The sequence below is a fragment of the Bombina bombina genome, chromosome 7, assembly GCF_027579735.1.
Source record: "Bombina bombina isolate aBomBom1 chromosome 7, aBomBom1.pri, whole genome shotgun sequence".
Classification (NCBI taxonomy): domain Eukaryota; kingdom Metazoa; phylum Chordata; class Amphibia; order Anura; family Bombinatoridae; genus Bombina; species Bombina bombina.
Window position 1 is genome coordinate 237,480,692 of NC_069505.1, and position 27,202 is coordinate 237,507,893.

Consider the following 27,202-nt stretch of genomic DNA (forward strand, 5'->3'; position numbering starts at 1 on the left):
CAGTAAGTCTCTTATGTATAGGAAAAACCTCAGTACTCGCCGGTACCGCAAAATATTTATCCAACCTACACATTTTCTCTGGTATTGCAACTGTGTTACAATCATTCAGAGCCGCTAACACCTCCCCTAGTAATACACTGAGGTTTTCCAGTTTAAATTTAAAATTTGAAATATCTGAATCCAGTCTGTTTGGATCAGAACCGTCACCCACAGAATGAAGTTCTCCGTCCTCATGTTCTGCCACCTGTGACGCAGTGTCTGACATGGCCCTAATATTATCAGCGCACTCTGTTCTCACCCCAGAGTGATCACGCTTACCTCTTAGTTCTGGTAATTTAGCCAAAACTTCAGTCATAACAGTAGCCATATCCTGTAATGTGATTTGTAATGGCCGCCCAGATGTACTCGGCGCTACAATATCACGCACCTCCCGATCGGGAGATGCAGGTACTGACACGTGAGGCGAGTTAGTCGGCATAACTCTCCCCTCGTTGTTTGGTGAAATTTGTTCAATTTGTACAGATTGACTTTTATTTAAAGTAGCATCAATACAGTTAGTACATAAATTTCTATTGGGCTCCACTTTGGCATTGCAACAAATGACACAGGTATCATCCTCTGAATCAGACATGTTTAACACACTAGCAAATAAACTTGCAACTTGGAATACAATTCAATTAGAATAATATTAAAAACGTACTGTGCCTTTAAGAAGCACAGAAGATCTATGACAGTTGAAAATTAATAAATTGAAAACAGTTATAGTGTAAACAACACAACTTTAGCAAAGGCTTAATCCCATTAGCAAAGATAACAAATTCTGAAAGCAGGAAACAAATTACAGAATAAACGTTTTTTATCTCAGTCAACTATAATTCTCACAGCTCTGCTGAGAGAAATTACCTCCCTCAAAATAAGTTTTGAAGACCCCTGAGCTCTGTACAGATGAACCGGATCATGCAGGAAATACAATGAGCTGCTGACTGAAATATTTGATGCGTAGCAAAAGCGCCAAAAAACGGCCCCTCCCCCTCACACACAGCAGTGAGAGAGAACAGAAACTGTCAGAAAAAAGATTTAAGCAACTGCCAAGTGGAAAAATAGTGCCCAAACATTTATTCACTCAGTACCTCAGCAAATGAAAACGATTTTACATTCCAGCAAAAACGTTAAACATAATTTCTAGTTATTAAACAGCTTTATGTAATTCTTACAGTGTAATTCTAGTGAAGTACCATTCCCCAGAATACTGAAGTGTAAAGTATACATACATGACATTATATCGGTATGGCAGGATTTTCTCATCAATTCCATTGTCAGAAAATAAAAGCTGCTACATACCTCTATGCAGATTCATCTGCCCGCTGTCCCCTGATCTGAAGTTTACCTCTCCTCAGATGGCCGAGAAACAGCAATATGATCTTAACTACTCCGGCTAAAATCATAGCAAAAACTCTGGTAGATTCTTCTTCAAACTCTGCCAGAGAGGTAATAACACACTCCGGTGCTATTTTAAAATAACAAACTTTTGATTGAAGATATAAAACTAAGTATAATCACCATAGTCCTCTCACACATCCTATCTAGTCGTTGGGTGCAAGAGAATGACTGGGAGTGACGTAGAGGGGAGGAGCTATATGCAGCTCTGCTGGGTGAATCCTCTTGCACTTCCTGTTGGGGAGGAGTAATATCCCAGAAGTAATGATGACCCGTGGACTGATCACACTTAACAGAAGAAAATGCCAGTGAACAAGCTTCTAGCAACCAGAAGCAATAAACAATGAGACAAATAATGTGGAGACAATAATGACGCCCATATTTTTTGGCGCCAAAAAAGACGCCCACATTATTTGGCGCCTAAATGTTTTTAGCGCCAAAAATGACGCCACATCCGATAACGCCAACATTTTTGGCGCAAAAACGTCAAAAATGACGCAACTTCCGGCGATATGTACGACGCCGGAAATAACAAAGAAAATTTTTGCGCCAAAAAAGTCAGCGCCAAGAATGACGCAATAAAATGAAGCATTTTCAGCCCCCGCGAGCCTAACAGCCCACAGGGAAAAAAGTCAAATTTTAAGGTAAGAAAATTGATTATTCAAATGCATTATCCCAAATAATGAAACTGACTGTCTGAAATAAGGAATATTGAACATCCTGAATCAAGGCAAATAAATGTTTAAACACAAATATTTAGAACTTTATATAAAGTGCCCAACCATAGCTTAGAGTGTCACAAAAATAAGACTTACTTACCCCAGGACACTCATCTACATGTAGTAGAAAGCCAAACCAGTACTGAAACGAGAATCAGTAGAGGTAGAGGTAATGGTATATATAAGAGTATATCGTCGATCTGAAAAGGGAGGTAAGAGATGAATCTCTACGACCGATAACAGAGAACCTATGAAATAGACCCCGTAGAAGGAGATCATTGAATTCAAATAGGCAATACTCTCTTCACATCCCTCTGACATTCACTGCACGCTGAGAGGAAAACCGGGCTCCAACCTGCTGCGGAGCGCATATCAACGTAGAATCTAGCACAAACTTACTTCACCACCTCCACAGGGGGCAAAGTTTGTAAAACTGATTTGTGGGTGTGGTGAGGGGTGTATTTATAGGCATTTTGAGGTTTGGGAAACTTTGCCCCTCCTGGTAGGAATGTATATCCCATACGTCACTAGCTCATGGACTCTTGCTAATTACATGAAAGAAATTAATCCACAACCCAAATCAAAAGTTTAAATTTTTATAATGAAAAAAACTGAAATTATAAGCAGAAGAATCACACTGAAACAGCTGCCTGAAGTACTATTCTACCAAAAACTGCTTCTGAAGAAGAGAAAACCCCAAAATGGTAGAATTTAGTAAAAGTATGCAAAGAAGACCAAGTCGTTGCTTTGCAAATCTGATCAACAGAAGCTTCATTCTTAAAAGCCCAGGAAGTAGAAACTGACCTAGTAGAATGAGCCGTAATCCTCTGAGGCGGGGATTAACCCGACTCCAAATAAGCATGATGAATCAAAAGCTTCAACCAAGATGCCAAAGAAATGGCAGAAGCCTTCTGACCTTTCCTAAAATCAGAAAAGATAACAAATAGACTAGAAGTCTTTCTGAAATCTGAGTAGCTTCAACATAATATTTCAAAACTCTTACCACATCCAAAGAAAGTAAGAATCTTTCCAAAGAATTCTTAGGATTAGGACACAAGAAAAGGACAATAATTCCTCTACTAATGTTAGAATTCACAACTAAGGTAAAAATCAAAATGAAGACAGCAAAACCACTTTATCCTGATGAAAAATCAGAAAAAGGATACTCACAAGAAAGAGCAGATAATTCAAAAACTGTTCTAGCTGAAGAGATGTCTAAAAGGAACAATACGTTCCATGAAAGTAATTTTAATGTCCAAAGAAAGCATATGCTCAAACGGAAGAGCCTGTAAAGCCCTCAGAACCAAATTAAGACTCAAAGGAGGAGAAATTGGCTTAATGACAGGCTTGATACGAACCAAAGCCTGAACAAAACAATGAATAACAGAAAGATTAGCAAATTTTTCTGTGAAAACAGCACAGAAAAAGCAGAGATTTGTCCTTTCAAAGAACTTGCAGACAAAAACACCTTATCCAAACCATCCTGAAGAAACTATAAAATCCTAGGAATTCTAAAAGAATGCCAAGAGAATTTATGAGAAGAGCATCATGAGATGTAAATCTTCCAAACTCGATAATAAATCTTACTAGACACAGATTTATGAGCCTGCAACATAGTATTAATCACTGAGTCAGAGAAACTTCTATGACTAAGTACTAAGCGTTAAATTTCCATACCATCAAATTAATAAATTGAGTTCCTGATGGAAAAAACGAATGTTAAGATATAAGGTCTGGCCTTAATGGAAGTGTCCAAGATTGGCAACTGGACATCCGAACAAGAACCATATACCAAAACCTGTGTGGCCATGCTGGAGCCACCAGCAACACAAAAGATTGCTCCCTGATGATTTTGAAAATCACTCTAAAAAGAAGAACCAGAGGCGAAAAAATATAGGCAGATTGAAAACTCCAAGGAAGTGTCAATGCATACACTGCTTCCGCCTGAGGATCCCTGGACCTGAATAGGCCCCTGGGAAGATCCTTGTTTAGATGAGATGCCATCAGATCTATTTCTGGAAGCCCTCACATCTGAACAATTTGAAAAAAACACATCTGGGTAAAGAGACCATTCTCCCGGATGTAAAGCTTGATAAACAGAGATAATCCGCTTCCCAATTGTCTATACCTGGGAAATGGACTGCAGAAATTAGACAAGAGCTGGATTTAGCCCAAGCAAGTATCCGAGATACTTCTTTCACAGCCTAAGGACTGAGAGTCCTACCCTGATGATTGACATACGCCACAGTTGTGACATTGTCTGTCTGAAAAACAAACGTCTCTTTCTTCAAAAAGAAGCCAAAACTGAAGAACTCTGAGAAATGCACGGAGTTCCAAAATATCGATTGGTAATCTCGCCTCCTGAGATTTCCAAACCCCTTGTGCTGACAGAGATCCCCAGACAGCCTCCCAACCTAAAAGACTCGCGTCTGTAGTGATCATGGTCCAGGTTGAATGAACCGAAGAGACCCGTAGAACTATATGATGGTGATCTAACCACCAAGTCAAAGATAGTTGAACATTGGGATTCAAAGATATAAAAAGTGATATCCTAGAATCCCTGCACCATTAATTCAGCATAAAAAACTGGAAAAGTTTCCTATGAAAATGAGCAAAGGGAATCGAATCAAATGCTGCAGCCATGACACCTAAAACTTCCATGCATATAGCAACTGAAGGAAATAATAGAGACTGAAGGTTCCGACAAACGGAACCCAATAAAATTGTCACTTGTTTGTTAGAGACAAAGACATTGACACAATCTATCTGGAAACCTAAAAAAGGTGACCCTTGTCTGAGGAATCAAAGAGCTTTTGATAAAAAGATCCTCTAACCATGTCTTGAAGAAACAACAAAAGTTGAATCGTATGAGATTCCGCAGAACGAAAAGACTGAGCCAGTACCACGAGACCGTCCAAATAAGGAAACACTGAGAACCTTGAAAAGATTCTTAAAGCTGTCTCTAGACCAGAAGGAAAAGCAACAAATTGGTAATGCTTGTCAAAAAAAGAGAATCTAAGAAAATGAAAATAATCTGAATAAAAACAGAAAATGAAGATATGCATCTATTGTATCTATTGTAAGCAAATAATGCCCTCACTGACCAAAAGGCAGAATAGACCATATAAACACCATTCTAAAAGATGGTACACTTATGACAATTCAATTTTTTTTTTCTATCTTTGGGACAATGAATAGTTTTGAATAAAACCCCCAAACCCTGTTCCTAAAATGGAACTGGTATAAATACCCCAGAAAACTCCAGGTCTGAGCAGCGCCTTGAGCCCCAACGGGTGACCAGCCGCGCTTCACAAGTACCCAATACATACAGGTCTGAAACACACTTCAGGAAAGTGTGAGCCTTACTGAAATAGCTGGAATATGTTAGAGAAAAAAAGACTTCTCACAGGCGGTTTTACTCTGAATCCTATTCTGTACCCAAATCTAAGAAGTTTGGACCGAATTGAACCAAACAATCTTTAAAAAGTCTTAACCTGCCCCTTACCAGCTAAGCTGGAATAAGAACCGCACCTACATGCAAATTTGGGGAGCTGACTTTGATATTTAAAATGGCTTAAATTGAATGAAGAAAACTTCCAATTATAAACATGTTACTTGGGGAAGAAATAGGATTCCATTCCTTAGTAAGAACAAAAACTAATATAAGCTTAAGATTTAGTCTTAGAGCTCAATCTTGAAGCCCAGAGTAACAGTCGAAGAATTAAATCCAATTGTGAACCAAATAATTGATTAACTTGGAAAAAAAGAAATATGGAATTTAGAAATCAAATTAGCATTCCAAGATTGAAGTCACAAAGTTCTTCTAGCTAAAATAGCTAAAGACATAGATTAAACCTCATTTGCGAAAATATCAAAAAAATGACGACACAAATGAAATTATTAGCATGTTGATCAACTTAACAATGCTAAACAAATCATAATCCGATACTTGTTGCACTAAAGTATCCAAACAGAAAGTTGAAGCAGTTGAAACATCAGCCAAATAAATTACAGGTCTAAAAAAAGTACCTGAAAATAAATAATTTTCCTTAAATAAGATACAAGTTTCCCATCTGAAGGAAAAAAATAAATACTATTTGCTATAGGAATAGTAGTATGTTAAGCAAGAGTAGAGATAACACCATTAACTTGGGGAATCTTTCCTCAAAACTTAAAACTAACTGCCGGCAAAGGATACAATTTAAAAACCTTAAAGAAGGAATAAAAGAAATTCCCGGCCTATTCCATTCCCTAGTATCAGGAACTGGAGAAAATCTCTGAAGAAACCACAGAAGGTTAATAAGCAGAATTTAAATGTTAGCTAGTCTTAATCAAAAGAACTAGTTACTTTTAATATCCAAAATAATCAACACCTTTTCAACAAAGAATGAATGTACTCTATTTAAAAAAAAAAAGTAGATTTGTTAGTGTCAATATCTGATGAAGAATATTCTGAATGAGAAAAAACACCATAAGAGAAGGATAATTCAGTATGTTGTTGGTCATTTGAAACTTCATCAACTAAATGAGAAGTTTAAAAAAGACCTAAAAATTTTATTAGAAGGCGGGATGGCAGACAAAGCCTTTAGAATAGAATCAGAAAAATATTCTTATAAATTCCTAAATATATCTTGTACATTAGATGTAAAAAGAATAGCAATAGATAATGCATAAATACTAATGGACTCTGCATGTAAAAGGTTATCATAATAACTTATTACAAACCATAGCTAAAGATAAACATTCATAACATTAAAATAAATGAACTTAGCTTTGGTAGGACTGATATCAGTCATCAGGAATCCCTCAGTATTTTCTGATACAGGAACAGTTTTTGGAATATCTTGCAATATGTAATAGAAAAAACAACATATAAAGCAAAATTATCAAATTCCTTAAATGACAGTTTCAGGAATGGGAAAAAATGAAAATGAAACAAGCTTCTAGAAAACCAGAAGCAACTGAAAAGTGAGACTGAAATAATGTGAAAAAAACTGGCGCCAAGTAGGACGTCCACATTTTTGGCGCCAAGTATAACGCCCACACATTTTTGCGCCAAGAATGACGCCCATATTTTTTGGCGCCAAAAAAACGTTCGCAATACACATACGTCAAAAATGACGCAATTACGTGAAAACTTCCGGCGCCAACTATGACGCCGGAAATGACGAAAGTATTGCGCCAAGAATGACGCAATAAACAGAAGCATTTTCTGCACCCGAGAGCCTAACAGCCCGCAATTTTGAAAAAAAGTCAATCGAAAATTTTAAATGCATTTTCCGAAAAAAATGAAACTGACAGTCTGAATGAAGGAATACTGATTATCCTGAATCATGGCAAATATAAGTTTAAACACTTATATTTAGAACTTTACATATAAAGTGCCCAACCATAGCTTTGAGTGTCATAAATAGAAATAAGATTTACTTACCCTGAGACACTCATCTACATATAGTAGATAGCCAAACCAGTACTAAACGTGAATCAATAGAGGTAATGGTATATAAGAGTATATTGTCGATCTGAAAAGGGAGGTAGGAGAAGAAATCTCTAAGACCGATAACAGAGAACCTATGAAATAGATCCCCTAGAGGAAGACCATGGTATTCAAATAGGCAATACTCTCTTCACATCCCTCTGACATTCACTGCACTCTGAGAGGAAAACCGGGCTTCAGCCTGCTGCGAAGCGCATATCAACGTAAAATCTAGCACAAACTTACTTCACCACCTACATGGGAGGCAAAGTTTGTAAAACTGAATTGTGGGTGTGGTGAGGGGTGTATTTATAGGCATTTTAAGGTTTGGGAAACTTTGGCCCTCCTGGTAGGAATGTATATCCCATACGTCACTAGCTCATGGACTCTTGCTAATTACATGAAAGAAATGTATGCTTACCTGATAAATGTATTTATTTCCAAATATGGAGAGTCCACAACGTCATCAATTACTAGTGGGAATATCACTCCTGGCCAGCAGGAGGTGGCAAAGAGCTCCACAGCAGAGCTGTTAAGTGTCACTTCCTACCAACAATCCCCAGTCATTCGACCGAAAGGAAAATGGAAAAAGGAATAACAAAGGTGTAGAGGTGCCCGAGGTTTAATAAAAAAATAACTGTCTTAAATTAAGGGTGGGGTCGTGGACTCTCCATATCTGGAAATAACATATTTTAGGAAAGATAACAAAATGTATGCTTACCTGATAATAAATTTAAGTCCACAAAGTCATCAATTATTATTGGGAACCAATACCCAAGCTAGAGGACACGGAATGAATAGGAAGGGAGAACAAGACAGGCAGACCTAAACAGAAGGCACCACCACTTGAAGAACCTTTCTCCTAAAAGAAGCCTCAGCCGAGGCAAAAGTATCAAATTTGGAAAAAGTATGCAGAGAGGACCAAGTTGCAGCCTTGCAAATCTGTCCACAGAAGGTTTATTTTTGAAAGCCCAAGAAGAGGAGACAGCCCTTGTAGAATGAGCCGTAATTCTCTCAGTAAGCTGCTGACCAGCAGACTCATAAGCAAAACGAATTATACTTCTCAACCAGAGAGAAAGAAGTAGCAGTAGCTTTCTGTCCTTTACGCTTTCCACAGAAACAAACAGGGCAGAGGACTGGGGAAAATCCTTAGTTGCCTGTAGGTAGAATTTTAGAGCACGCACAACATCCAGGTTATGCAACAAACGTTGCTTATGAGAAGAAGAATTAGACATAGAGAATAGACATAGAGAAGGAGCAACAATTCCCTGATCAATATTTCTATCAGAAACCACTTTAGGTAGAAAACCCAACTTAGTACGAAGAACTGCCTTATAAGCATGAAAGATAAGATAAGGCAAATCACACTGAAAAGCTGAGAGTTCCGAGACTCTCCGAGCAGAAGAGATAGCGAAAAAAACAACCTTCCAATATAACAACTTAATATCTATAGAGTGCAATGGCTCAAACGGAGCCTGCTGCAAAACTTTAATAACAAGGGTAAGGCTCCAAGGAGGAGCAACAGGTTTAAACACAGGCCTGATTCTGACCAGGGCCTGACAAAAAGACTGAACATCTGGCACATCCACCAGACGCTTGTGTAACAAAAAAAGATAATGCAGAAATCTGACCCTTCAGAGAACTGGCTAACAATCCCTTCTCCAGACCTTCCAGGAGAAAAGACAAGATCCTAGTACTCCTGACCCTATTCCAAGAGTAGCCTTTAAATCCACACCAATAAAAGTATTTGGTAAATCTTTCTAGTGACAGGCTTTAGAGCCTGAATCATGGTCACAATGACCGTCTCAGAAAAAACACGCTTAGACAGAACTAAGCATTCAATCTTTAAGCAGTCAGATTCAGAGAAACGAGATTTGAATGAAGAAAGGGACCGTGAGTTAGAAGGTCCTTCCTCAGAATCAACCTCTAAGGTGGAAGAGATGACATCTACACTAGGTCTACTAACCAGATCCTATGAGGCCATGCAGGAGCTATTAGAATTACCGATGCTCTCTGTTAGATACGAGCAATGACTCGTGGAAGGAAAACAAACTGAGGAAACAGATATGCCAGACTGAAATCCCAAGGAACCGCCAGAGCATCTATCAGGGCAGCCTGCGGATCTCTTGACCTAGAACCATACCTTGGAAACTTGGCGTTGGCGTTCTGCCGAGATGCAATCATATCAAACTCCGGCACCTCCCATTTAAGGGTTACCTGGAAAACACATTTCCAGATGGAGAGCCCACTCCCTGGAAAGAAATGACTGTCTTCTCAGGAAATCCGCTTCCCAGTCCACTCCTGGAAAGTGGATGGCAGATAGACAATTGTGAGCTTCCGCCCACTGAATAATCCGAGCCACCTCCTATATGGCAAAGGAACTCCAAGTTCCTCTCTGGTAGTTAATGTAAGCCGCTGAGGTGATATTGTCCGACTGGAATCTGATAAACCGGGCTAAGGGCAACTGAGACCAAGCCATCAGAGTATTGTAAATCGCTCTTAACTCCAAAATGTTTATGGGGAGAGCAGACTCCTCCCGAGTCCATAGTCCCTGCGCCTTTAATGAGTCCCAGACTGCTTCCCAGCCCAGCAGGCTGGCATCCGTGGTCAAAATCGCCCAGGAAGGTCTCCGGAAGCATGTGCCCTGAGACAGAAGCTCCTGAAAAAAACACCACGGGAGAGAGTCTCTTGTCGACTGATCTAAATCCATCCTCTGAGACCGATCCGAATGGTCCCCGTTCCATTGTCTAAGCATGCATACCTGCAGAGCTGTCAAATGGAATCGAGCAAAGGGAATGATGTCCATCGAAGCGACCATCAGACCAATTACCTCCATACACTGAGCTACAGATGGCCGAACAGCAGACTGCAGAGAGAGGCAAGAGGAAAGAATTTTGGATTTTCTGACCTGTTAGAAAAAATATTCATAGATAGGGAATCTATTATGGTCCCTAAGAAAACTACCCTTGTAGCTGGAACACAGGAACTCTCCAGATTCACTTTCCATTCGTGGGAACGCAGAAAAGACAACAAGATCTCTGCATGAGAGTTTTCTTGTTGAAAAGATGACTCCTGAACCAATATGTTGTCCAGGTAGGGCGTCACTGCAATTCCCCGAGACCTGAACACTGCCAAGAGAGCCCCAAAAACCTTTGAGAAAATTCTGGGAGCTGTGTCAAGGCTAAACGGAAAGCCAAAAACTGAAAGAGTTTGTCTAGAAAGGCAAATCTCAAGAACTTGTGATGATCCCTGAACATGAAGATACTATCACTCCAACGGAAGAAAGGTCCCAAATGCAATTCAGGATTGCGCCTCTATTTACCTGGTCTGCAGATAACCTTGAGAGGTGAAACCTGCCCCTGGGAGGAAAAGCTTTTTAAACCTGATATACTATGCCCACAGTACAGGAATCTGGGACATCTCGTATCCATGCTTAATAAAACAGAAAAAGTCTGCTCCCCACTTGATCCGAACCCAGATCAGGGGCAAACCCTTCATGCTGATTTAGACTCAGCTGCTGGTTTCTTTGATTGCTTCCCCTCATTCCAAGACTGATTGGGTATCCAAGAAGACTTGGACTGTTCCTGCACGGAAGAGAAAGACTTTACTTTGAAGTTATGAAAGGAACGAAAATCACTGACGTCCTTAAGGTCTATTCTTCTTGTCTTGTGGTAGAAAGGACCCTTTTCCACCAGAAATATCAGATTTTTTTTTTATGCCAGACCAGATCCAAACAAGGTCTTACCCTTGTAAGGAAGCACCAGAAGCTTGGACTTGAAGAAAACACTCAACCAAGATTTTAGCCACAATGCCCTGCGGGCTAGCACAGCGAAGCCAGATATCCTGGCTCCCATGGATACATCAGAATAAAGGAGTTGGCTAGCTTGAGAGCCTTAAATGGACAGTATACACTCATTTTCATATAACTGCATGTAATAGACACTACTATAAAGAATAAGATGCACATATACTGATATAAAATTTCAGTATAAAACTGTTTAAAAATGTACTTAGAAGCTCTCAGTTTAGCTCTGTTGAAAAGGTAGCAGGGAAGCCCACTGCAAGTTTGAAATAAGACCCCCCCCCCCCTCTTTTGCATATGAAAAGACCCTTAACACAAACAGGAGCAAGCTGGAGTAGGTATCTGACAGTATTCTCCTAAAACATTTGGGCTTGGTTAGGAGTCTGAAAATCAGAGTAATAGTATTTAAAAATAAGCAAAACTATACATAAAAAAAAACTAAAAAACACAACTTTATGGGCTATATAAATAGATCATCTACAAAACATTTATGTAAAGAAAAAATGAGTTTATAATGTCCCTTTAATCCTGTCTTGGATCTCCTCCAAAGAAGTCTCTACCTGAAGTGAATCAGACAAGGCGTCGAACCAATAAGTGCCGTACGACACAGTGGCAATACAAACTGCAGGTTCCAGAGAAGAACTTTCTCAAAAACGAAAATCTAACATGAGCTTAAAGGGATACTAACCCCAAATTTTTTCTTTCATGATTCAGATAGAGCATGCAATTTTAAGCAACTTTCTAATTTACTCCGATTATCAATTTTTCTTTGTTATCTTGATTTGAAAAAGCAGTAATGAAAGGTTAGGAGCCGGTGCATTTTTAGTTCAGCACCTGGGTAGTGCTTGCTAATTGGTTTGCTACATTTAGCCACAAATCAGCAAGTGCTACCCAGGTGCTGAACAAAAAAAATGGGCTGGATCTAAAGCTTACAGTACTGCTTTTTCAAATCAAGATAGCATGAGAACAAAGAAAAATTGATGATAGGAGTAAATTAGAAAGTTTCTTGAAATCTCATGCTCTATCTGAATCATGAAAGAAAAAAAATTGGGTTTAGTATCCCTGTAAGCAAAAACTAATTAAACACATCCAACCGGATCAAAAATAAAATTAAGGCAGCACCCATCGGGTGAATGCCCAAGGTGAATGAAAACGACAACGGAACCAGCCGATCAGAGGCCCCATTCACCCAAGCTCAGAACTGGAACCGAAACAAAGAAAAAAATAAAATGGAGAAGTTAAGGAGATTGGCTTCATCCCCAAATGTCATATCCAGTTTGCCATCCCAAAACTAAGGCCTCGGATCCCTCGGTCCACTAGGACTGGGATCCTCCAACATCACCAAAATATGTCTTAAAAGAACACGAAGACGTGCTAGCCTATAACGGAAGGCAAAATCATTCCTCGCCAGATCATCGAAAGACCCTGTGCCCCAAGGTTGGGGCCTCTGAAGCCACAGAGGCCAACGCTTCCCCAGAAGGCCGAACTGAATCAGGCGATCCCACGCCGGACGGGCCCTGGTTAACAGAACACGGACAGTATCTTAGAAATATTTCACTTGGGAGATATAAATGAGTCAACGCCATAGAAATGGCCATGCGGAACCATGCCGTAACCTCTGGAGGAAACAGGCCACCCTCTGGAGGAGTAAAGGCCATAGGGACACCTACTTGCGTAGCCAAGAAAAGGTATGGGGCACACGCCTCAAGGGACATGGAAATCTCGGAGGCGGATGGCTCAACACACTCTAAGCTCCCTGGTTTGGGAGAAGAGGGTACTCTAGAACGGCAATCGAAACATAACTGATGGGCATATCGAAATAAAATGAAACAATCTTACCGGAATCTACGCCATGGAACAGGAACACGGCCCTTCAAGTGTGACAGATAGTAGCCTCGCTTCTGACATGGAATTGAGTGAATAAAAGTATGCAGCGAAACTCGTCAACGCAGATTACCAAGGAGCTGTTATTATGAGTCGGGATGGGTTCGCAGGAAAACTCTCCCTGCATCTCCGGACTCTAACATTCATCCATGCTCTCACTGAGAGGCTGACAGGATTACTTAAAACTCCAGTCCCATTGAGAAGAATACTACCTTCCATAAGAGACTCTCTCGAACTTCTGACACTTCTCTGCTAACCTCCTGTGACGAAAGTCAAAGAATGACTGAGGGATGAGGGAAGTGGGGGAGGTATTTAAGCCTTTGGCTGGGGTGTCTTTGCCTCCTCCTGGTGGCCAGGTTCTGCATTTCCCAAAAGAAATGAATGCAGCTGTGGACTCTTCCCGTTTAAGAAAAGTTTAATTTTGACTAGACTGTCCCTTTAATACCTTCCTTTCTGCAATGTTTTTTCAGTGGCCCAGCTCCCAACATCACTTTACTTATTTGGAGGACCCAATGTAAAATATTCTCCCTTTTAAAGGGACACTATACTTTAAAATTGTTTTCCCCTTAATGACTTGTTAAACCAGCGGCAGGGTATTAAATATATGAGGAATTGATCCTTTATTTTTATTTATGAATTTAAAATAGATGCTTTTGCCCACTGAAATCATCACTCATTGTTTAAAGAACATGCCCATTCAAATGGGTTCATCCTGCAGGAAACACAAACCATATCTCCCTCTATACACACACAAAGGTCCTCATCTCCCTCTATACACACACAAAGGTCCTCATCTCCCTCTATACACACACAAAGGTCCTCATCTCCCTCTATACACACACAAAGGTCCTCATCTCCCTCTATACACACACAAAGGTCCTCATCTCCCTCTATACACACACAAAGGTCCTCATCTCCCTCTATACACACACAAAGGTCCTCATCGCCCTCTATACACACAAAGGTCCTCATCGCCCTCTATACACACAAAGGTCCTCATCGCCCTCTATACACACAAAGGTCCTCATCGCCCTCTATACACAAAGGTCCTCATCGCCCTCTATACACAAAGGTCCTTATCTCTCTCTATACACACACAAAGGTCATTATCTCTCTCTATACACAAAGGCATAAGCTTAGGTATCAACAATTAAAAGTTATTGAATGCGATATCTACTTATTTAAAGTGACATGAAACACAAATGATTCAGATAAAGTATAAACATTTTAAACAATTTTCCATTGTATGTCTATGATAATGTTTGCTTTATTCTCTTGGTATCCTTTGAGGGAGCAGCAATGCAACACTGGGAGCTAGTTGAACACATCAGTAAGTCAATGACAACAGCTCCTGAGCCTACCCAGGTTTGCTTATCAACAAAGGATTCCAAGAGAATTCAATAGCAGAAGTACATTGGAAAGTTGTGATTTGAATGTTGAAAGACCCATTGGGTTTCCCTTTAGAAGTAGTTCAGACCTGGGCTCTCCCCCACCGGGAGACGGTAGAGAGAATACTCAGTATTTCTATATTATTTAAATAGGCAAATGCATTTATTTCAAATTAAAGGGACATTAAACCCAAACATGTTCTTTCAGGATTCTGATAGAGAATACAATTTTAAACAACATTCCAATTTACTTATATTATCTAATTAGCTTCATTCTTTAGATATCCTTTGTTGAAGAAATAGTAATGCACATGGGTGGGCCAATCACATGAGGCATCTGTGTGCAGCCACCAATCAGCAAACAATTAACCTATCTAGATATGCGTTACAGCAAAGGCTAGCAAAAGAATGAAGCAACTTAAAAAGTTGTTTAAAATTACTGCTCTTTCTAAATCACGAAAGAAAAAATTTGGGTTTCACGTCCCTTTAACCCTTGTGTGCTAACGACTGCTCAGAGCCGTCGCTAGCACTCACCTACCTTAAAAGCAATCTGGGAGCTCCCATCGACTCCCACCCCAGCCTGTATAGTGTCAGGGTATTTGTAAATGTCAGTGGACAATATATATATATATATATATATATATATATATATATATATATATATATATATATATATATATATATACACACAAATATATATATATATATATATATATATATTATAAGATAAAATAAGCATGAAATCTTTCAAATAGTAAGTTTGAGCATGCTCATTTTATCACTGAATACCTTTTGTGTATTCCAAATCTGATTTGGTAACTATAACCAGATTGCAGTTAGTAATTTTAAAAGGGCACAATTTGTATTTTAAGTTATATCCATAGTCCTGTATAGTCTTAACTATTGCTAAATAATTTTTTTGCTAAACAAAGGTCCTTTGTGTTGCATATGTATAAGGCAGGCTTATTATTATTAAGAGTAAATTCTCTCTGGGGTGTATCAAGTTATTTGATATATATATAGATATATATATCTATAATAATTTATGCTTACCTGATAAATGTATTTATCTTGTGATGTATTGAGTCCACGGATTCATCCTTACTTGTGGGATATTCTCCTTCCCTACAGGAAGTGGCAGAGAGAGCACCCACAGCAGAGCTGTCTATATAGCTCCCCCCTTAACTCCACCCCCCAGTCATTCGACAGAAGGCTAGGAAGAAAAAGGAGAAACCATAGGGTGCAGTGGTGACAAAGTTTAAAAAATAAAAATATATATGCCTGTCGTAATAAACAGGGCGGGCCGTGGACTCGATACATCACAAGAGAAATAAATTTATCAGGTAAGCATAAATTATGTTTTCTCTTGTAAGATGTATCGAGTCCACGGATTCATCCTTACTTGTGGGATACCAATACCAAAGCTTTAGGACACGGATGAAGGGAGGGACAAGACAGGGACCTTAAACAGAAGGCACCACTGCTTGTAGAACCTTTCTCCCAAAAATAGCCTCCAAAGAAGCAAAAGTATCAAATTTGGAAAATTTGGAAAAAGTATGAAGCGAGGACCAAGTCGCCGCCTTACAAATCTGTTCAACAGAAGCCTCATTTTTAAAAGCCCATGTAGAAGCCACAGCTCTAGTAGAATGAGCAGTAATTCTTTCAGGAGGCTACTGTCCAGCAGTCTCATAGGCCAAACGGATGATGCTTTTCAGCCAAAAGGAAAGAGGTAGCCGTAGCCTTTTGGCCTCTCCGCTTACCAGAATAAACAACAAACAATGAAGATGTTTGACGGAAATCTTTGGTTGCTTGTAAGTAGAACTTTAAAGCACGAACCACATCAAGATTGTGCAACAGACGTTTCTTCTTTGATGAAGGATTAGGACACAGAGAAGGAACAATAATCTCTTGATTGATATTCTTATTAGAAACAACCTTAGGAAGAAAACCAGGTTTGGTACGCAAAATCACCTTATCTGAATGGAAAATAAGATAAGGGGAATCACACTGTAAAGCAGATAGCTCAGAAACTCTTCGAGCCGAAGAGATAGCAACTAAGAACAAAACTTTCCAAGATAGAAATTTAATATCTATGGAATGCATAGGTTCAAACGGAACCCCTTGAAGAACTCTAAGGACTAAGTTTAGGCTCCAAGGTGGAGCAGCAGGCTTAAATACAGGCTTAATTCTGACCAAAGCCTGACTAAAAGTTTGAACGTCTGGGACATCTGCCAGACGTTTGTGTAGTAGAATAGACAAAGCAGATATTTGTCCTTTTAGAGAACTAGCTGATAATCCCTTCTCCAAACCCTCTTGGAGAAAAGACAATATTCTAGGAATCTTAATCTTACTCCACGAGTAACCTTTGGATTCACACCAATAAAGATATTTGCGCCAAATCTTATGATAGATCTTCCTGGTGACAGGCTTTCTAGCCTGAATCAGGGTATCAATGACCGACTCAGAGAACCCACAATTTGATCGAACTAGGCGTTCAATCTCCAAGCAGTCAGAAGCAGAGAAACTAGATTTGGATGTGAGAACGGACCTTGGATTAGAAGGTCCCGCCTCATTGGCAGGGTCCACGGTGGAACCGAGGACATGCCCACTAGGTCACGCAGGTGCTATTAGAATCACCGAAGCTTTCTCCTGCTTGATTCTGGCAACCAGACGTGGAAGGAGAGGAAGCGGTGGAAATACGTAGGCCAGATTGAAGGACCAAGGTACTGCTAGAGCTTCTATCAGTACCGCCTTGGGATCCCGGGACCTGGACCCGTAACAAGGAAGTTTGGCATTCTGACGAGACGCCATCAGATCCAATTCTGGTGTGCCCCATAGCTGAATCAGCTGAGCAAATACCTCCGGATGGAGTTCCCACTCCCCCGGATGAAAAGTCTGACTTAGAAAATCCGCCTCCCAGTTCTCTACTCCTGGAATGTGGATTGCTGAGAGATGGCAAGAGTGATCCTCTGCCCATTGGATTATTTTGGTTACCTCCATCATCGCTAGAGAACTCCTTGTTCCTCCTTGATGATTGATATAAGCTACAGTTGTGATGTTGTCCGACTGAAACCTGATGAATTTGGTTGCAGCAAGCTGAGGCCATGCCGGAAGCGCCTTGAATATCGCTCTCAGTTCTAGGATGTTTATCGGAAGAAGAGATTCCTCCCGAGACCATAAGCCCTGTGCTTTCAGGGAGTTCCAGACTGCACCCCAGCCTAGCAGGCTGGCATCTGTCGTTACAATGAGCCACTCTGGCCAGTGGAAGTACATTCCCTGAGACAGGTGGTCCTGAGACAACCACCAGAGAAGAGAATCTCTGGTCTCCTGGTCCAGATGCAGTTGAGGAGATAAATCTGCATAATCCCCATTCCACTGTTTGAGCATGCATAGTTGCAGTGGTCTGAGGTGTAGGTGGGCAAAAGGAACTATGTCCATTGCCGCTACCATGAGTCCGATTACCTCCATACACTGAGCCACAGATGGTCGAGGAATGGAATGAAGAGTTCGGCAAGTGGTTAAGAGTTTTGATTTTCTGACTTCCGTCAGAAATATTTTAATTTCTACCGAATCTATCAGAGTCCACAGAAAGGAAACTCTTGTGAGAAGGAAGAGAGAACTCTTTTTTATGTTCACCTTCCACCCGTGAGATCCCAGAAAAGCCAACACAATGTCCGTGTGAGACTTGGCTAGCTGAAAAGTCGACGCCTGAATTAAGATGTCGTCTAGATAAGGCGCCACTGCTATGCCCCGAGGTCGTAGAACCGCCAGAAGGGACCCTAGCACCTTTGTGAAAATTCTTGGAGCCGTGGCTAACCCGAAGGGAAGAGCCACAAACTGGTAATGCCTGTTTAGAAAGGCAAATCTGAGAAATTGATGATGATTTCTGTGAATAGGGATGTGTAGATACGCATCCTTTAAGTCCACGGTAGTCATATATTGACCTCCCTGGATCAGAGGCAGAATAGTCCGAATGGTCTCCATCTTGAATAATGGAACCCTGAGGAACTTGTTTAGAATTTTGAGATCCAAGATTGGTCTGAAAGTTCCCTCTTTTTTGGGAACCACAAACAGGTTTGAGTAGAACCCTAGTCCCTGTTTCTCTTTTGGGACTGGGCGGATCACCCCCATGGTAAGCAGATCTTCTACACAGCGTAAGAACGCCTCTCTCTTTGTCTGGTTTACAGACAATCGAGAAATATGAAATCTCCCCGGTGGAAGGGAGTCTTTGAATTCCAGAAGATATCCCTGGGACACAATTTCTAAAGCCCAGGGATCGTGAACATCTCTTGCCCAAGCCTGAGCGGAGAGAGAGTCTGCCCCCCATTAGATCCGGTCCCGGATCGGGGGCTACCCATTCATGCTGTCTTAGAGGCAGCTGCAGGCTTCTTAGCCTGTTTACCCTTGTTCCAAGCCTAGTTAGGTCCCCAGACTGACTTGGATTGGGCAAAATTCCCCTCTTGCTTTGCAGCAGAGGAAGCCGAAACGGAACCACTCTTGAAGTTCCGAAAGGAACGAAAATTATTTTGTTTGATCTTTATCTTATTTGATCTATCCTGAGGAAAGGCATGACCTTTCCCTCCAGTGATGTCTGAAATAATCTCTTTCAGTTCAGGCCCGAATAGGGTCTTTCCTTTGAAAGGGATGTTCAAAAGTTTAGATTTGGATGACACATCAGCAGACCAGGACTTAAGCCATAACGCCCTGCGTGCTAAAATGGCAAAACCTGAATTCTTTGCCGCTAATTTAGCCAGTTGAAAAGCGGCATCTGTAATAAAAGAATTAGCCAAATTAAGGGCCTTGATTCTGTCCATAATCTCCTCTAATGGAATCTCCATCTGAAGAGCCTCTTCTAGAGCCTCAAACCAGAAAGCAGCTACAGTAGTTACAGGAACAATGCACGCAATAGGTTGAAGAGAAAAACCCTGATGAACAAAAATTTTCTTCAGGAGACCCTCTAATTTTTTATCCATAGGATCTTTGAAAGCACAACTGTTTTCGATAGGTATAGTTGTACGCTTAGACAGAGTAGAAATAGCTCCCTCCACCTTAGGGACTGTCTGCCATGAGTCCCGCATGGTGTCAGATATGGGAATCATTTTCTTAAAAACAGGAGGGGGAGAGAACTGAATACCTGGTCTATCCCACTCCTTAGTAATAATATTCACAATCCTCTTAGGAACTGGAAAAACATCAGTGTAAACAGGAACCTCCAAGTATTTATCCATCTTACACAATTTCTCTGGAACCACAATAGGGTCACAATCATCTAGAGTCGCTAATACCTCCCTGAGCAATAAGCGGAGGTGTTCAAGCTTAAATTTAAAGGCCGTCATATCAGAATCTATCTGAGGAAGCGACTTTCCTGAATCAGAAATTTCTCCCTCAGATAACAAATCCCTCACCCCTACTTCAGAGCATTGTGAGGGCATATCAGATACGGCTACTAAAGCGTCAGACGGCTCAGCATTTTTTCTAAACCCAGAGCTGTCCCGCTTTCCTTGTAAACCAGGCAGTTTAGATAAAACCTCTGTTAGGGTTGTATTCATAACTGTGGCCATGTCTTGTACTTCTGACTGAGAATCATCTATTGCTCTATTTTTAAGTGCTAATATATGTTCTTTATAGTTTATAGACATATCAGTACAATTGGGACACATTCTAAGAGGGGGTTCCACAATGGCTTCCTTGGTGTCAGACATGTTAAACAGGCTAGTAATGTAACAAGCAAGCTTGGAAAAGAAGAATAGAGAGAGGGCGCCACAATAGCGTGATATCGTCTGGAATGCAGGTACACATAAAAGAAGATTTTATGCTTACCAGATGGTGTGGCACTGTACTGTAACCAGTGCAAGAGAGCAGGCAAGCACTTAACAGTGGCTAGTACACTGTAGGAGCCAGGCTCCAAAGGCACTTGTCCTAGTTGCAACTTGGTGTTTGTCTCCTGTTGTCTGGACTTGTATGGACTTCAGGTGCTGCAAAGGAGTAATCTTATGTGTGTTGCTCAGATGGTATGTATGAACCACAACACAGACAACTTCAAATAAAAATGTCTTTCAATATTTTATGACGCGTTTCTCAACCTACAGGGGTTGTTTCATCAGATAAAAAAGTGTGAGAAACGCGTCATAAAATATTAAAAGACATTTTTATTTGAAGTTGTCTGTGTTGTGGTTCATACATACCATCTGAACAACACACATAAGATTACTCCTTTGCAGCACCTGAAGTCCATACAAGTCCAGACAACAGGAGACAAACACCAAGTTGCAACTAGGACAAGTGCCTTTGGAGCCTGGCTCCTACAGTGTACTAGCCACTGTTAAGTGCTAGCCTGCTCTCTTGCACTGGTTACAGTACAGTGCCACACCATCTGGTAAGCATAAAATCTTCTTTTATCTGTACCTGCATTCCAGACGATATCACGCTATTGTGGCACCCTCTCTCTATTCTTCTTCAACAGTTGTTCCACACTCTCTGGGATCAAGAGGAGCAGCCTGACTCATTATTCCATTCAAGAGGACATCTTTATTCCCTATTTACCACCAGAATATGGACAGTAAACAGGACTAATACGGTAGACTTGATCTACTATATCAATAGTACAATAATTTGGTTTTAAATTGTATATTGTTTTCTTTTTAAAACACCAGCGCTCTTTTATATCCCTTTACTGGGATATTTTTAAGCTTGGAAAACACTGTAATCAAAGTAAAAAACACTTAGAAATAAAACGGTACTGTGCCTTTAAGAGAAAAAAAAGCTGCACCAGTTCTGCAAAACAGTGTAAAAAAAGCAGTAAACTTAACGAAATTTTTACAGTAGTATTATAAAGACTTAGTAACTTTGCACAGCTATGCAAATAAACAATTAACCCTTTAATGGCAAAAACGGATTGAAAAACGTTAAACCCAGTAAAAAAGACTTTCAGCACCATGCCACAGCTCTGCTGTGGCTCCTACCTGCCCTTCAGAACGATTTGTGGGGGAAAAAACTTCTTTAACAACCCTCAAACATAGCAGAAACGACAGGAGAAGCAGTGATATGTTTCGAAGGAAAGGAAACTGCGCAACTGAGGCGCGAAAATAGGCCCCTCCCACCTCACTCGATGTTTTGATGCCTATCAGAGAAACACCAGAGTGTCTCTTAATTAACCATGTGAGTTACAAAACTCAAAACCAAGCCACAATGACCCCTTTAGTCCCTTCAAAAAACGTTATAAATGCATCAAAAAACAAAACGTTTTTTCCTAACAGTGTCACCAGTAACTAATGAGCCCTTCAAGCAAGCTTAAATTCCTATTAAAGTATCTGAATACAGCTTACCCTTCCCTCATGGGGATATTGCCAGCCTTTTCTAGATTTAACACAGTCTAGAAAAATATAGACTGAACATACCTCATATGCAGCTTAGCCTGCAAACTGTTCTCCCAACTGAAGTTTTCCAATACTCTTCAGGCCTTGTGAGAACAGCAGTGGATCTTAGTTACAAAGTGCTAAGATCATCATCCTCCTTGCAGAAATCTTCATCCCTTTTCTGCCAGAGAGTAAATAGTACACACCGGTACCATTTAAAATAATAAACTTTTGCTTGAGAAGTAAAAAACTAACATTTTAGTCACCACATAGCTCTTTGCCCTTCCTAGCAGTTAAGCAGGCAGATAGAATGACTGGGGTTGGAGCTAAGGGGGGAGCTATATAGACAGCTCTGCTGTGGGTGCTCTCTCTGCCACTTCCTGTAGGGAAGGAGAATATCCCACAAGTAAGGATGAATCCGTGGACTCGATACATCTTACAAGAGAAATATATATATATATATATATATATGCCTTATTGCTGCTAAAGAGTTTATTTCAGCTCAGAGAAATTGGCATAGGAGTTGGCTGTTTGCACAAATACTATATATAATTTCTGATGTTTTAAATTAGTTATATAGGATCAATTGTAGGCTAAGTAGTTTAGTTATACTGGTCTGAAAGTTAGTGGCCCATACTTTGGTATTTCATTGTGGTGATGTAATTCAATTGTGAATAAGGTTAATTCTAAAGGTACATTTGGTTTGCTTTGTAAAGAATATTGTAACAACGTAAGTGTATATCATTTGATTCATATCTGGTTTTCTATAAATATAAAATTCAATGTGTTTATAAATTTAACTAATTATAAAGAATTTAGGAATTTATATTAATTTTAATTGTTTCGAATATGCATTTTATTGGGGGTTTGTTTTAAAGAATAATTATTAAATATATTGTATTACAACCCGGCCATATACTGACAATAGTGACAGGCATCGCCGGGGCTTCCCGTTACGTGTGTAAGTAAAAAATGTTTTTTTTTAAATTGTAAAAAACAAAAAACTTAAATCCAGCTTAGCACTCAAAGGGTTAAGGTAAAGGAGCTGTTTTACCTCCAGCAGATAAAAGGGATTATTGAGAACACGTTAAAGGGACAGTGCACCCAGGCTAAAATGTTACAGGAACATGAGAATATAGAATCTTAAAAAATCTTTCCAAAATGACTTTGTCTTGGTACCCTTTTGTTGAGGAGCCTATGTAGGCTCAGGAATGCCCACCTGTCTGGAGCACTAAATACATTGTCTCACCAGCTGCCATACAGTGTTCTGAACAAATCCCAGCTTGTTTTTAATGGAAGTTGTTTAAAATTGCTGCTCTATCTGATTCATGAAAGTTTAATTTTGACTTGAGTGTCCCTTTAAAGGGGCCCATTGTACAGTACAGAAATAGGCACTTTTTTCTTGCAAGGTGTTTAAAGGGACACTGAACCCAAATGTGTTTCTTTCATGATTCAGATAGAGCAGCAATTTTAAGCAACTTTCTAATTTACTCCTATTAGAAATTTTTCTTCGTTCTCTTGGTATCTTTATTTAAAAAACAGGACTGTAAGCAAAGGAGTCATCCCATTTTTGGTTCAACACTCTGGATAGCGCTTGCTGATTGGTGGCTACATTTAGCCACCAATCAGAAAGTGCTACCCAGGTGCTGAACCAAAGATGGCAGGATTGTAAGCTTACATTCCTGCTTTTTCAAATAAAGATACCAAGAGAACGAAGAAAAAATAATAGGAGTAAATTAGAAAGTTGCTGCTCTATCTGAATCAAGAAATAAACAAATTGTGTTCAGTGTCCCTTTAATGTTACCAGAGTGATCACCTGCCTATACATACAAAATTCATATTTTTCTTTTGGCAGAGGGATTTGTCTACTAGAGAATAAGCTTTATTAGGGGTCTCTAAACATACCAGATTTTTTTAATTGCACATATAGGGACTGATGACCAAAAACTCGCAAAAATTTGGGGGCTATTTTTGAGCATTATTTTGCAATGTAAAATGTCTCTCCTTCACCTCCAGAACTAGGGACCTTGTGGTATTGATGAGACATATTAGATCATCTGACCGGAGCGAAGAGGCTTAGATCAGGCCATAATGACTATTATTAAAAGATCTGTTGTGTGGTACTGATCAACACCATTTGAAACAAATGAGGGGTCTTGGAGGTTTGTAGCTGCTAAGATTGAGGGGTTTGAAGAACCTCCCCATCCAGCTCCCTTGCAGCTATACTAAGCTTCCAGGTTCTGCCCTCTTTGTGACGTCACCAAGTAGGTAAGTGGTGAAGCCTGGGAGTGCTGCCCACTAAGCCACAAATGATTCCTGGTCTGTATTGCAGAGGCCACGATGTGCAAGATGACATTGAATAATTTACCTTTATTTTCAGCCTATACTGAAAGTTTCTAGACTATAGAAAATCTGTGTAACCATAGCCAGCAGATGGGGGTTAGGAGAGATAAGTAATACAATTTTAATTTTAAATTAAGTCCCTAAGTATGGGGCTTTAGTATACAGACAGATAATATAAAGAAGCATGTGTGTACAGAAAGTGATAACATAAGGAGATCTGCTTTTCCTGCAAGCTCAACCCATTTAAAAAACAAAACCAGCTAATTGATATACAAAAATAAACCTAAAGCAACTTCTCATACATATACTCTACAGTTGGTAAAACAAGTCATAGAAAACACACAAAAGGGATTTTTTTTTCTTTACAGTTCACTTTCTCTCTAAGTAACAATGCTTTAGTGCTTGACGAATATGTTCAAAAATTAAGAGCCAGTAAGAATATTTAGGAGCCAGGCATATTTTTAGGAGCCAGACAGTTGGATTTGTATATAGATATATGGAGAATAACCTAAAAAGTTAGGAGCCAGGGGTAAAATTCTAGGAGCCAGTGGCTCCCAGGCTCCTGGGTTTGTCGAGCCCTGCTAAAGTACACTAATTTGAACATTATGCAGATCACAGAAAAAAAATAAAATAAAAACAAATCACCCTATACTAAAAATTATATTGTTTACAATATTTTTGAATCCCAAAGTTTTTTTTGTTTGTTTTTTTTTTACCTGGGGGGCGCACCATAGGCCTGTGGCCAGGTGGAGGTCCTGCTCTCATTCCATTTACTGGTCCTGCTCTCATTCCATTTACTGGTCCATTGTTTGACTTAGGAACAAAGTTTTTGGATGAAATAGTTTCTGAAATAACTGTACATTTGGGCTTTGGCAGTGCCCCATGTCCTACAGTGGAATTATTCAAAGGTCGTCCAGGTCCACCATTTGGACGCACTTGGGTTGATCCTGGTGCTGGTCGAGAAGATACGCTTTTAGACAAAGGAGGTCCATTGTTTGACTTAGTGGACCCTGAAATGCTTAGTGGATGTGCAGAGTTATTAGAAAGTCTAGAACTGTCACGACGAGGTGCTCCTGAACTAGAATTACCAGAGGGCCGGGCAGAAGTAGAAACTAAACCTGTAGGAGGCCGAGCAGAACTGGATCCTAAGCCCCCAGAAGGCCGTGAAGAACTAGATCCTAAGCCTCCAGAAGGCCGCAAAGTACTTGATCCAGAGCTCCCCAAAGGCCGCGAAGAGCTAGATCCAGAGCTCCCCAAAGGCCGCGAAGAGCTAGATCCAGAGCTCCCCAAAGGCCGCGAAGAGCTAGATCCAGAGCTCCCCAAAGGCCGCGAAGAGCTAGATGCAGAGCTCCCCAAAGGCCGCGAAGAGCTAGATGCAGAGCTCCCCAAAGGCCGCGAAGAGCTAGACGAAGAGCTAGATGCAGAGCTCCCCAAAGGCCGCGAAGAGCTAGATGCAGAGCTCCCCAAAGGCCGCGAAGAGCTAGATCCAGAGCTCCCCAAAGGCCGTGAAGAGCTAGATCCAGAGCTCCCCAAAGGCTGTGAGGAGCTAGATCCAGAGCTCCCCGAAGGCCGCGAGGAGCTAGATCCAGAGCTCCCTGAAGGCCGCGAGGAGCTAGATCCAGAGCTCCCCGAAGGCCGCGAGGAGCTAGATCCAGAGCTCCCCGAAGGCCGCAAAGAACTAGATTCTGAGCTTCCCGAAGGCCGTGAAGAACTAGATCCTGAGGAAGGCCGCGAAGAATTGGGTCCTGAGCTGCCTGAAGGCTGTGCAGGCCTAGTTCCGGAATTGGAACCTCTAGAGGGTTTTGCAGAACTGGAGCTTCCAGTAGGTCTAGAGGAACCTGAGCCTCCAGATGGCCTTATAGAATTTGAGCCACTGCCTAGTTGTGTCCCTTGATATTTCCCATTTGCGTTCCCCATCTTATCTGGCTTAGATGATGAAGACTGTTTGTGATCTTTGGCAGACATTGGCTTCAAATTTCCATTCACAGAAACCTTTGAGGCTTTAGAGTGGGATCCAGTCATATTGCTGTATTCTCTACCACCGCCACCTGATGGTTTTTTAAGACCCGAAATATTAGTTTTATCAGTGGGGGTTGATTTTAAGAATGAACTGGATTTTTTTTCATGGGATTTTGATTTGATTTCCACGGAATTACTTTGTTTTAGTGACGAATGTTTGCTTTCTGAGCTTTTACTTACTTTCACAATGGTGCCATTCCTCTTGGGTTCTCTCTCTAAAATCTTTTTATCACTTTTCTGTGTTTTCCTTTCTAGAAACTCCAACTCTTTTATCTCCTCAGCAGTTCTTGGCCTTTCATCATTTTTTTTTAAAGGTTTCACAATTTCCACGGGTTCAAACTGTTTTTTTTCTGCAAGTTTTAGTAAATCAGCAAAGTTCAAAGCTACTGGCGGTGGTTTTTTCTTCAAGGGCAGTTGAATCTTTTTTGGAGGTGGCTCTTCAATTTCTTCCTCTTCTGACTCAGTTTGCGAATATTCGTAAAGTTCCTCTTCCTCCATACATTCGTCGTCCTCTGCATCCATGACATTTGCATTTTGATCTCTTTCTGGACTAGAATTTCTTTTTTTTGGTTTTTCTTCAACTGGGATACCATTATACCCTCTAAAATTATCTTTTGTCCTAGATGCCATGGCCCTGGCCTTTTTATCATGGTTCAGTTCTTTCCGTTTAGCCAACAGTTCTTCTTTCCTTCGCTTTTCTTCCAGTTCTAGAAAATACAAAAACATTAAAAAAAATATTAGATCCCTATACACATAAAACACAAATGTTACCCTTAAAA

The 27,202-nt window shown here is 40.4% G+C and overlaps 1 protein-coding gene across 3 annotated transcripts in view; it reads right to left on the minus strand.

Moving 5' to 3' along the window:
- The window catches only part of SPTY2D1 (SPT2 chromatin protein domain containing 1), a 128,383-nt gene that overhangs the window by 58,444 nt on the left and 42,737 nt on the right, over positions 1-27,202 (minus strand). For all 3 annotated transcript variants that reach the window (XR_008403217.1, XM_053720670.1, XM_053720669.1), the window contains exon 3: positions 25,121-27,130. Coding sequence is in view for 2 of the 3 variants with exons in the window: in XM_053720670.1 (XP_053576645.1) it covers positions 25,121-27,130 (2,010 nt within the window). In the remaining variant the exon portion in view is untranslated. The remainder of the gene's footprint in view (positions 1-25,120; positions 27,131-27,202) is intronic.